The sequence below is a fragment of the Pseudophryne corroboree genome, chromosome 3, assembly GCF_028390025.1.
Source record: "Pseudophryne corroboree isolate aPseCor3 chromosome 3, aPseCor3.hap2, whole genome shotgun sequence".
Taxonomy (NCBI): Eukaryota; Metazoa; Chordata; class Amphibia; order Anura; family Myobatrachidae; genus Pseudophryne; species Pseudophryne corroboree.
Genome location: NC_086446.1, coordinates 524,727,132 through 524,740,369, shown reverse-complemented (window position 1 = coordinate 524,740,369; position 13,238 = coordinate 524,727,132). Strand labels below are relative to the sequence as shown.

General features: G+C 45.1%; 1 protein-coding gene across 3 annotated transcripts in view; it reads left to right on the top strand.

Moving 5' to 3' along the window:
* ABCA5 (ATP binding cassette subfamily A member 5) overlaps positions 1-13,238 on the top strand; it is a 339,361-nt gene that overhangs the window by 259,627 nt on the left and 66,496 nt on the right. For all 3 annotated transcript variants that reach the window (XM_063961135.1, XM_063961134.1, XM_063961136.1), the window contains 5 exons: positions 1,475-1,602; positions 2,100-2,237; positions 5,774-5,887; positions 6,925-7,095; positions 7,513-7,626. In XM_063961135.1, the coding sequence (XP_063817205.1) occupies positions 1,475-1,602; positions 2,100-2,237; positions 5,774-5,887; positions 6,925-7,095; positions 7,513-7,626 (665 nt within the window). The remainder of the gene's footprint in view (positions 1-1,474; positions 1,603-2,099; positions 2,238-5,773; positions 5,888-6,924; positions 7,096-7,512; positions 7,627-13,238) is intronic.

The window sequence follows — 13,238 nt, the reverse complement described above, 5'->3', positions numbered from 1 at the left end:
TGATCCAAGGCTGCTTCCTCAGATGCAGTACTGAAATCCTCTCCAAGGAGGCGTTTATCTCCTACAGACACCTCCTGCTGCATCAGAAATTTTAATTAGACAGAATTGCACCGCTGCTTCCTTGCCGCTGTACAATTCCATAAAAACATGAATAAGACCCTATCATCACTCACAGAGACACTACTCACTGACAGCAGCCCATCGCTGCCTCACTGCTGCTTCACCAACAGCAACCCATCACTGCCTCACTAACAGCAGCCCATTGCTGCTTCACTGACAGCAGCCCATCGCTTTCTCACTGACTGTAGCCCCTCGCTGCCTCACTGACAGCAGCCCATAGCTGCCTCACTGGCAGCAGCGCATCACTGCCTCACTGACAGCAGCCCATAGCTGCCTCACTGACAGCAGCCAATTGCTGCCTCACTGACAGCACCACATCATTGCCTCACTAAGAGCAGCCCCTCGCTGCCTCACTGACAGCAGCGCATCACTGCCTCACTGACAGCAACCCATCACTGCCTCACTAACAGCAGCCCATTGCTGCTTCACTGACAGCAGCCCATTGCTGCCTCACTGACTGTAGCCTCTCGCTGCCTCACTGACAGCAGCCCATAGCTGCCTCACTGACAGCAGCGCATCACTGCCTCACTGACAGCAGCCCATAGCTGTACCACTGACCGCAGCGCATCAGTGCCTCACTGACAGCACCACATCATTGCCTCACTAAGAGCAGCCCATCGCTGCCTCACTGACAGCAGTCCATAGCTGTACCACTGACCGCAGCGCATCAGTGCCTCACTGACAGCACCACATCATTGCCTCACTAAGAGCAGCCCATCGCTGCCTCACTGACAGCAGTCCATAGCTGTACCACTGACCGCAGCTTGAAATAAGCTTGTGCTGCAGGGTCTCTGACTACTCTGTGATTCCTCACTGGCTTTGTCCCTTTCTTGTCTCCCATGGCTGCAGAGGAAATCTGCCGCCAGGGACTTTTTGAACTCTCAGTATATATAAATCAGCCATAATATTAAAACTACCTGCCTAATATTGTGTAGGTCCCCCTTGTGCCATGAAAACAGCTCTGACCCTTCGAGTCATGGACTCCACTAGGCATCCAAAGGTGTCCTTTGTTATCTGGCATTATCCGGATGATAGAAGCCACTGCTATCAGGGAATATGTTTGCTATGAAGGAGAGGGAGGGGATGGGAGGAGCATGGCGGCTGCAGGGTCAGAGCAGCTGAGATTCTTATATTATTGATTTATGGAAAATGGTTTTTATTTCTATAGCCATCTGTCGCATTACTCTGGGAAGTGCATTATGGGTATATGTGAAACAATGGCTATGAAGTTGGCATTGTGTGGGTGGAAACTGGGCATATAAATGTACATGGGGAGTGTACAACATGTTTGTTATGTGATGCATGTGTGTATATATATATAGAGAGATAGATATATCTGTCTATTTGTACCTAGGTGACAGCATAGATGACCTAATTAACATTCTGAACGTCCAGAAGATTAAAGTGGCACAGATGAATGGAAGCGACTACATGTCTGTTTCTCCTCACAATGGGGCTCTGGATGTCATAAGTTCTGGAAAGGTATGAGGGTGTAAGTAGTGAGTAGAGTCTAGATGTATTTTTTTTAAAAATCGTTTTGGGCAGAGTTCAACGAGATGAAATAAAAAACTTTCATTTTAAGGGAAAGTCGCAGGCAGAGCCCCCTGAGTATGTATGAAACTAATGAGCTGTTATATTACACAGTGCAGCGCTGGGGCCATTTGAGCCATGAGACACCCTGGTGGATCTAGCATGTGGCACATTATAAGTATAATTATTGTAGTTTTTATTTTTCTCATTGAGCTCCTCTCAGAAACATTTGTGGTTCTGGCTTACATATTTAGTCATTATCAGTAACTTGCATGCAAAAAATCCAATCTTTTATCCTTTTCAGCCACTTTGGTTTGTTAATGATGATGATTTAGAAAACTTTATCTTCCATGAATGGTTTTAAGAAATATATTTTGCAATAGCAAACATGTTCCTCTAAGGAAGGCTGACCCTGTCTCTGAACTGGCTTGTGCTTCTGTATTTTCTAGTATTACACATACGAAGCCGTGTTTAACAGCACCATGGTTCACTCTCTACCTGTCCTTATTAATACAATCAGTAACACACTGCTGAGACAACTGCATGTGAATGAAAGCATCCAGGTTTCCAGCAGCCCATTTCCTCAGGTGAGATCTTCCTGTCTCCACAGTAGATGTCAATTGGCAGGATATGGTCATGCATTTACAGTAGATTAATATATATTGTTTTCAGAAATCGTTGCTTGTTTTCCATATTCATGTAAAGTAATAGCCATGTTCTAATTATCTAATTTATATGTAAACATATGCTGGCGATTCATATGAATTTTTCATCAACTACAGACAGGAATATTGTACACTACTGAATAGCGAGAAAATGTGCAGTAAATATTTGTTGTTCTGAGGAATACCAGAGCACTTTGGGCAGTATCCTATTAGCAGCGGTACTTTACCACTGCTAATAGGATCGCCGGGGGGCTATTAGCCCCGATGTCGGGATCCTTTTCACCCAATGCCAGCACTTATTAGGGATTATGCTTCTGGAGCCTCAGGCACTCAAATCATAATCCACTATAAGGGGCTGCCGGAACCACAATAAGACATGGGACTTATCCCCGATCTGATGTGTTTTTCGAGCGATTGTGGATCCAATTTCAGCTGATCAAAATGGCCTCTAATTGGATACTGTGATAATGACCATCGGTCATTAATCGCGATATCCAGCCACTTCGATCGACCGAAATGCCATGGGGGCTTATAGGATACCGATCTTTGTGTTTCCAAATGTGGAACAACCACTGTGCTAAGGTGGCACGACTCTCACGACTGGGTTATTCTCTTTTCAGGAGGGACAGGGTTACCAAAAGGGTATGTCTCTTTGTTAAACCATGTCTAAACCCAAACTAAATAGAGGGTATTTTCGAGGAGGCAGGAGATAACGTGGAGTTGCTATGGGTTGAGATCACAAGTGGGGGAACAGAGGCAAAGAAACTAGTCATTGGCACGTGCTACAAGCAACCAGATATTAGTGTACACGGTGAGGAACAACTCTTACACCAAATTGAAAAATCTGCGGGAATGGGGGACATCCTAGTGTTAGGGGATTTTAACTATCCTGATATAAACTGGAGTAGCAATTCATGTGTAAAAACTAGAAGCAGCAGGTTCTTAAATACATTAACGGATCAATACTTGACTCAATTAGTCAAGGACCCAACTAGAGGTAAAACTATTCTGGACCTAGTTATTACCAATAATGTGGAAATTAAATCAAACACTAAAGTTGGGGAGACCTTGGGAATCAGTGACCACTTTATGATCACATTTGACATCAGTTTCAAGAAACATAGCTATAAGGGAACAACTAAAACATTTAACTTTAGAAAAGCTAATTTCAATATGCTAAGACAGGCACTAAACAACATTGACTGGGAAGTTTTGTTTCATGGTAAAGACACAACAGAAATGTGGGATGCTTTAAAAGGTTTGCTTGATAGCAATATTCACAAATTCATTCCCATGAGCAGTAAACGCAGGAGTACTAAAAACAAACCAATGTGGCTTAATAAGGAGGTCAAAGAAGCAATGGCTAAAAAGAGGTGTACTTTCAAAACATTTAAATCTAATGGAGGGGAGGAGTCATTCCAGCATTACAAGGAATGCAATAAAAAATGCAAAAAATTAATAAGGGCAGCTAAAATTGTAAACGAAAAGCAAATCTCTATAGAGAGTAAAAGCAATTCTAAAAAGTTTTATAAATACATAAACAGTAAAAGGTTAAAGGAGAACGTAGGCCCATTAAAAGATGAATTGGGAGTTTTGATAAACTATAAAATAAAAGCGGAAATACTGAACAATTTTTTTTTCAGTATTCACCAGGGAGGATCAGTCGGTGAGAGTAGTGCATAACGATAGTGAAGGTAATGACTCTTGGCTGGATGCTTGTTTAAGTGGGGAAGTTGTCCTGGAGAGACTAAGCAAAATAAATATTAATAAATCACCAGGCCCAGATTGTTTTCATCCAAGGATTATTATGGAGCTTAGGTCACAGCTAGCAAAACCCCTATACTTGATTTTCCAGAGTTCAATCAGATCAGAGGCAGAGGCAGGGTACCTAAGGATTGGCGCATAGCAGAGGTAGTGCCTTTATTTAAAAAGGGAACTAAAAATAATCCTGGTAACTATAGACCAGTTAGCTTAACCTCTATAGTGGGTAAAATATTGGAAGATATCTTGAGGGATAGCATAGAGGATTATCTTCAGGTTAATAAGATTATTAGCAAATGTCAGCATGGGTTTGTAAGGGACAGATCATGTCAAACTAACTTAATTAGCTTCTATGAGGAAGTGAGTGAAAATCTTGATCAGGGAAAAGCAGTGGATGTGGTGTATTTAGATTTTGCAAAAGCCTTCGACACAGTGCCTCACAGGAGACTGATCATCAAATTAAAGGAACTTGGTCTAGGATATACTATTTGTACATAGGTAATTGGCTGGATAACAGAGTACAACGAGTGGTGGTCAACTGGATGTTCTCCAGATGGGCACCAGTCATCAGTGGAATACCACAAGAGTCCGTACTTGGCCTGCTACTGTTCAATATATTTATCAACGATCTAGGAATAGGCCTGGAAAACACAGTGTCAATATTTGCGGATTATACTAAACTGTGTAAAGTAGTTCATTTAGATAGCGATGTGGAGGCTCTATAAAATTACTTATTTAAACTTGAAGTTTGGGCATCTAAATGGGGAATGAGGTTCAGTATAAAAAAATGCAAAATTATGCATTTTTGGGACAAAAAACACACAAGCATCATACACTCTAAATGGGGAAATTATAGGGGTAACTGTGGTGGTAAAAGATTTGGGGGTGCTCATAGATAATAGGCTTAATAACAGTACACAATGTCAAAATGCTGCAAAAAAGGCAAGTAAAGTGCTCGCATTTATACAACGGGGCATTGAGACAAGGAACGAGGAGGTAATCCTGCCACTGTACAAATCATTGGTACGTCCGCACCTGGAATATTGTGTTCTATTTTGGGCACCACATTATAAAAAAGATATCGCGGAACTAGAAAGGGTTCAAAGGCGGGCTACTAAATTGATTAAAGGGCTAGAGACACTGGAGTACAAGGAAAGGCTTGCTAAGCTAAATATGTATACACTAGAAAGTGGCGACTAAGAGGTGACATTATTAATATTTTCAAATACGTAAAGGGACATTTTCAAATACGTAAAGGGGCATTACAAGGAGTTAGCTGGGGATTTGTTTATTAAAAGAACTCTGTATAGGACACGTGGGCACTCGCTGAGGCTAGAGGAGAGAAAATTCTGTACACAACGTAGGAAAGGGTTCTAGGTAAGGGCAATAAAAATGTGGAACTCCCTGCCGGAGACGGTAGTAATGGTAGACTTTGTAAATGCATTTAAAAACCGATTGGACACATTTCTAACTGGAAAATGTATCCAGGGTTATAGCAATTAACATAGTGACATTAATCTGGGAGTGATAAGAATCATTGTTGTCAATTGGTACTAAGCCATTACATCAGCAGGTGCATTATAATATGAACAGCTGATCACAAAATACAGGTTGAACCCGATGGGCATTTTGCCTCTTTTCAACCTCACTAAGTATGTAACTATGCTATCGTTATATTGCAATCATTGTCTCAACAGGAATATTTGGATATATCATTTAAAGTCTCTCTGTATTTTCTGGTCATTTACTTGGGAATCATAGCTGCAGGCATGCTACCTTATTTTGCAATGGAGAACACTTATAATCATAAGGTAAGAAAAATAAAATCTCATGTATGTGGTGTTACCCATCGTTCTCTCATTTGTCTAAGCTGGCTTCCATTTTGCATTGATGGGGATGCCGATCGAGCACTATGCCAGGTCGTCTAGCCATGGCTGTCGAGAGTAGGGACGGGCCTGGGTATTGGAGGGGGGTGGCCAAATGGGGGAAAGTATGGCAACATCCCCTCCCACAAACAATGTAAAAAAAACTGCAGTGCTGCATGCTCCAGAGAGGGGCACCACATGCAGCTCAGCCAGGTGCACTGCTGCATAGCAGCACAGAAGGCACATCATGCAGTGAGAGGAGTCTGCTGCTGCTCAGCGGCAGCACCTTCCCTGCACCCTCTGCAGCGCAGCACAGAGCAACGTGTGCTGGGCAGAGTAGAGTGGCTGCTGCTGAGCAGCAGCAGTAGTGACCTGGGCCCCTTGCCCGGCCCCTCCAACAAGCCCAAGCCCAGATAAAGTGTACCCCCCTTTCCCCTTGGTGCCCCTGCATGTGTAGCATATCTTGAGTGATATAGCTATGCCCATGCCCAAACTACAAGCACATGCAACAGCAGCCTGGCATTAATTGTGGATGGTCAGGATCAAGTGCACTGATGATGATGACGATCTTGTGATTGGTTGATTGTGAATACAGCAAAGATACGGATAGGGGCTGTCTGCGTTAATCAGACAAACAGTATATTACACTTTTTGTGTGTCTTTTATAAATTTGTCTTTTTTTCATAAAGCAGACAGCTGTTGTTTCTGTGCTATTGCATTTTTTTTTAATTTTTTTTTTAAGTTTAATGTAAAGAAACTTTTTTTTTAGCCAGCAGATATTACAATTGATACTTACATAATACGTTTTTGGTCAACAGCTAAAAACAATAGACTGGTGTTTGCATTTTTATAAACCAAATATACTTACTAATTTGTTGATAATGTCTGAAATCAGTACCCTTGTTTTAATGGGAATAACTGCATGTATTAAGCAATTAGTGAATGTGAATTATTAACCCATAGCCATTTTATTCCAACACAAGGTGAAAGCATATACTCAGTTAAAGATGTCCGGACTGTACCAATCAGCTTACTGGGTTGGACAAGCAGCAGTAGATATGCCTTTGTTCTTTCTGATCCTCACCATTATGCTGGGAACATTGTTTATCTTTAACAAAGGGATTCACCTGTACGCTGGAACATTTATCACATTGGTACGTTTTTTTAGACTATAGTTTTATATATTGCAGATGCACTACCTATGGTAAAATGAATAACTAGGTAAGACACAAGATCTTGTAGTGAGATTTTAGTTACTTTTTTAAGGATATATAATAATTGCTTTCGATAATAACAAACATTGAATTATATAACTGTAAGGGGTCAGAGACAAAGGGGGAAATTCAGAGGCGGATTGAGGAGAGACAATGGGCGCATGCTCCCGCGACGCACTACACGTGTGTTCCGATGGTCACCACCGGCAGATGCAGATCGGAAATTCATGGAGATGCATGTAACATGTTTTCAGTCAATCACTGTTGAATTGAAAAAAAATAAAACACTAACTTAAATTTCACTGCAGTGTCTAATGGCCAGAGTGAGTATTTGAGAAACATTCCTTTTACTTTCAGATCTTTTGCTTGATAGGCTATGTGCCTGCATCTGTGCTACTGACGTATGTGGTTTCTTTTACCTACAAACGAATCCATGACACCCGGCAATGGTGGTCAATATTCTTATCAATGGTATGTACAGTGCACGGCTATTCCTGTTGACAGCTGTTTTTAGGCTATTATTACGTGGCTAATGTATAACACTGAGTTAGAAGACCACTTCAGTTTCAGTTTAATTAACTGCTCAGTAGTCAAGAGCATTGTGAATTGTGCCTATCTGCGTGGCGTATGTATGTTTTCTCACTGCTTGCTCATATGTATGTATGTTTTCTCACTGCTTGCTCCGGCTTCCTCCCATCCTCTGAAGGCCTAGTGGTAGCTTAATTGTCTTCTGACAAAATTAATCCTAGGGGCATATTAAACTGCGCACGTAATTGCGGCTGCAAAACATTACACGGGTATCGGGATCAATTTTGAATTACTGAGGGTATACGTGCTCTTGATACTCACTGTATTTAATTGAAATTGGTTGCAAAGTTTGCAGTGTGTTTCCGGACGCTCTTTAGTGACGCTGCTGTTGAAGCCATGATCCATTCTCTAACGTCATAGAAGATGCTGGGACTCCGTAAGGACCATGGGGATAGACGGGCTCCGCAGGAGACATGGGCACTTTAAGAAAGACTTTGGATCTGGGTGTGCACTGGCTCCTCCCTCTATGCCCCTCCTCCAGACCTCAGTTTGATACTGTGCCCAGTGGAGACTGGGTGCTTTCAGGGAGCTCTCCTGAGTTTCCTGTAAAAGAAAGTATTTTAGTTAGGTTTTTTATTTTCAGGGAGCCTGCTGGCAACAGACTCCCTGCATCGAGGGACTGAGGAGAGAGAAACAGACCCACTTCTCTGAGTTTCAGGGCTCTGTTTCTTAGGCTACTGGACACCATTAGCTCCAGAGGGATCGGTACGCAGGTCTCACCCTCGCCGTCCGTCCCAGAGCCGCGCCGCCGTCCTCCTCGCAGAGCCGGAAGAAAGAAGCCGGGTAGTATGAGAGGAAAAGACTTCAGAAGCGGCAGAAGACATGATCTTCATAAGAGGTAACGCACAGCAGTGAGACGGTGCGCCATTGCTCCCATTCACCTCACACACTTCGGTCACTGTAAGGGTGCAGGGCGCAGGGGGGGGGGGGGGGGCGCCCTGGGCAGCAATAAACACCTCAGGTGGCAAATACACATATATACATGTACAGCTGGGCACTGTTATTAGTAAATTTGAGCGGCACAGAAGCCCGCCGCCGAGGGCGCGGGGCTTCTCCCTCAGCACTCACCAACGCCATTTTTTCTCCACAGCACCGCTGAGAGGAAGCTCCCCGGACTCTCCCCTGCTTGACACACGGTGAAAGAGGGTTTTAAAGCAGAGGGGGGGGGGGGCACATAATTGGCGCATATACATTATACATAAGCCTACTGGGTAAACATTCTGCGGTTTTTCCTGGGTCATATAGCGCTGGGGTGTGTGTTGGCATACTCTCTCTCTGTCTCTCCAAAGGGCCTGGTGGGGAACCTGTCTTCAGAAAAGAGCTTCCCTGTGTGTGTGGTGTGTCGGTACGCGTGTGTCGACATGTCTGAGGTTGAAGGCTCACCTAAGGAGGAGGGGGAGTGTATGAATATTAGGTCTCCGTCGGCAGCGCTGACACCTGACTGGATGGATATGTGGAATGTTTTAAGTGCTAATGTTAATTTATTGCACAAAAGATTAGACAAAGCTGAAGCTAGGGTACAGTCAGGGAGTCAACCCATGTCTGTCCCTATGTCGCCGGGACCTTCGGGGTCTCAGAAGCGCCCACTATCCCAAATAGTTGACACAGATACCGACAGGGATTCAGACTCCAGTGTCGACTACGATGATGCAAAATTGCAGCCAAGGGTGGCTAAATGTATTCGATATATGATTATCGCAATTAAAGATGTTTTGCATATTGCTGAGGAACCCTCTGTCCCTGACACGAGGGTACACATGTATAAGTGAAAGAATCCTGAGGTCACATTTCCCTCCTCACATGAGCTGAACGAATTATGCGAAAAAGCGTGGGAAACTCCAGACAAAAAACTGCAGATTCCCAAAAGGATTCTAACAGCGTATCCTTTCCCGTCACAGGACAGAATACGGTGGGAATCCTCCCCTAGGGTAGACAAAGCTTTGACACGCTTATCAAAAAAGATAGCGCTCCCGTCCCAAGATACGGCTACCCTCAAGGATCCTGCTGACCGCAAGCAGGAGGTTACCTTGAAGTCCATTTACACTCATTCTGGTACGTTGCTCAGGCCGGCAATTGCGTCGGCCTGGGTTTGTAGTGCTGTAGCAGCATGGACAGATTCTTTATCAGCGGATATTGAGACCCTTGATAAGGATACCATTTTAATGACCCTAGGGCATATAAAAGATGCTGTCTTATATATGAGGGATGCTCAAAGAGACATTAGTTTACTGGGTTCCAGAATAAACGCTATGTCCATTTCTGCTAGGCGAGTCTTATGGACCCGACAGTGGACGGGGGATGCCGACTCAAAGAGTCATATGGAGTTTTTGCCGTACAAGGGTGAGGAATTGTTTGGAGTGCTACGGCAGGTAAATCGAATTTTTTGCCTTATGTTCCCTCACAATCTAAGAAAGCGCCTCATTAACAAATGCAGTCCTTTCGTTCAAATAAAAGCAAAAGAGTACGTGGATTGTCCTTTCTTGCCAGGAGTAAGGGCAGAGGAAAAAAGCTGCACAACACAGCTAGTTCCCAGGAACAGAAGTCCTCCCCGGCCTCTGCAAAATCCACCGCATGACGCTGGGCCTCCCCTGAGGGAGTCCGCTCCAGTGGGGGCACGTCTTCGACTTTTCAGCCACATCTGTGTTCAAGCACAGGTGGATCCCTGGGCAATGGAAATTGTTTCCCGGGGATACAGGCTGGAATTTGAAGAGGTGCCTCCTCGCCGGTTTTTCAAATCGGCGCTACCAACTTCTCCCCTGGAAAGGGAGATAGTGTTACAGGCGATTCAAAAATTGTGTCTTCAACAAGTGGTGGCCGAGGTTCCCCTGCTTCAGAGAGGGAAGGGGTACTACTCAACCCTGTTTGTGGTCCCGAAACCGAACGGTTCGGTCAGACCCATTTTGAATTTAAAATCCCTGAACCTTTACTTAAAACGGTTCAAGTTCAAGATGGAATCGCTCAGAGCGGTCATCGCCAGCCTGCAAGGGGGTGATTTTATGGTATCGCTGGACATAAAGGATGCATACCTGCATGTTCCCATATATCCTCCTCATCAGGCGTACCTGAGATTTGCGATACAGGATTGTCATTACCAATTTCAGACGTTGCCGTTTGGGCTTTCCACGGCCCCGAGAATTTTCACCAAGGTTATGGCGGAAATGATGGTGCTCCTTGGAAAGCAGGGTGTCACAATTATCCCGTACTTGGACGATCTCCTCATAAAAGCGAGATCACGGGAGAAGTTGCAGAACAGCGTGTCCCTTTCACTGAAGGTGTTACAGCGAAATGGCTGGATTCTCAATATTCCAAAGTCGCAGCTGGTCCTACGACTCGCTTGTCCTTCTTGGGCATGATTCTGGACACAGGATCTTCCGGAAGAAAAAGTGCAGGAACTCATGACTCTAGTCAAGAACCTGTTGAAGTCGAAACAAGTGTCAGTGCATCATTGCACTCAAGTCCTGGGAAAAATGGTGGCGACATACGAAGCCATTCCCTTCGGCAGGTTCCATGCAAGGACTTTCCAGTGGGACCTATTGGACAAATGGTCCGGGTCACATCTGCACATGCATCAGCAGATCACCCTGTCCCCCAGGGCCAGGGTTTCTCTCCTGTGGTGGCTACAGAGTGCTCACCTTCTAGTGGGCCGCAGGTTCGGCATTCAGGATTGGATTCTGGTGACCACGGACGCGAGCCTCCGCGGTTGGGGAGCAGTCACACAGGGAAGAAATTTCCAAGGCCTTTGGTCAAGTCAAGAGACTTGTCTTCACAGCAACATCCTGGAACTGAGGGCCATATTCAACGCCCTACGTCAAGCGGAGACCTTACTTCGCGACCGACCGGTGCTGATTCAGTCGGACAACGTCACCGCAGTAGCTCATGTAAACCGCCAAGGCGGCACAAGAAGCTACCAGAATTCTTCGCTGGGCGGAGAATCATGTAAGTGCACTGACAGCAGTGTTCATTCCGGGAGTGGACAACTGGGAAGCAGACTTCCTCAGCCGACACGACCTGCATCCAGGAGAGTGGGGACTTCATCAGGAAGTCTTCGCACAGATTGCAAGTCGGTGGGGATTTCCCCAAATAGACATGATGGCGTCCCGTCTCAACAAAAAGCTACAAAGGTATTGCGCCAGGTCAAGAGATCCTCAGGCGGTAGCTGTGGACGCCCTAGTGACACCGTGGGTGTTCCAGTCGGTCTATGTATTTCCTCCTCTTCCTCTCATACCCAAGGTGTTGAGAATAATAATAAAAAGAGGAGTGAGAACAATACTCATTGTTCCGGATTGGCCACGAAGGACCTGGTATCCGGATCTGCAGGAAATGCTCACAGAAGATCCGTGGCCTCTTCCTCTAAGACAGGACCTGTTGCAACAGGGTCCCTGTCAGTTCCAAGACTTACAGCGACTGCGTTTGACGGCATGGTGGTTGAACGCCGGATCCTAGCGGAAAAAGGTATTCCGGATGAGGTCATTCCTACGCTAATACAGGCTAGGAAGGGCGTGACATCTAAACATTATCACCGGATATGGCGAAAATATGTTTCTTGGTGCGAGGCCAGGAATGCTCCTACGGAAGAATTCCATCTAGGCCGTTTTCTTCACTTCCTACAGACTGGAGTGAATTTGGGCCTAAAGTTAGGCTCCATTAAAGTTCAGATTTCGGCCTTATCCATTTTCTTTCAAAAGGAATTGGCCTCTCTGCCTGAAGTACAGACTTTTGTGAAGGGAGTACTGCATATTCAGCCTCCTTTTGTGCCTCCGGTGGCACCTTGGGACCTTAACGTGGTGTTAAGTTTTCTTAAGTCACATTGATTTGAACCACTTCAAACAGTGGAGTTGAAATATCTCACTTGGAAGGTGGTCATGTCGTTAGCCTTGGCTTCGGCTAGGCGAGTTTCGGAATTGGCTTTATCACATAAAAGCCCCTATCTGGTTTTCCATATGGATAGAGCGGAATTGCGGACCCGTCCTCAATTCCTACCTAAGTTGGTCTCATCCTTTCATATGAACCAACCTATTGTAGTGCCTGTGGCTTCTCGGGACTTGGAGGATTCCGAGTCCCTTGATGTGGTCAGGGCTTTGAAGATTTACGTGGCCAGAACGGCTAGGATCAGAAAAACAGAAGCACTGTTTGTCCTATATGCAGCCAACAAGGTTGGCGGCCCTGCTTCAAAGCAGACTATTGCTCGCTGGATCTGTAACACGATTCAGCAGGCGCATTCTACGGCAGGATTGCCATTACCAAAATCGGTTAAGGCCCATTCCACTAGGAAGGTGGGCTCATCTTGGGCGGCTGCCCGAGGGGTCTCGGCACTACAGCTGTGCCGAGCTGCTACTTGGTCGGGGTCAAACACCTTTGCAAAGTTCTATAAGTTTGATACCCTGGCTGAGGAGGACCTCCTGTTTGCTCAATCGGTGCTGCAGAGTCATCCGCACTCTCCCGCCCGTTTGGGAGCTTTGGTATAATCCCCATGGTCCTTACGGAGTCCCAGCATC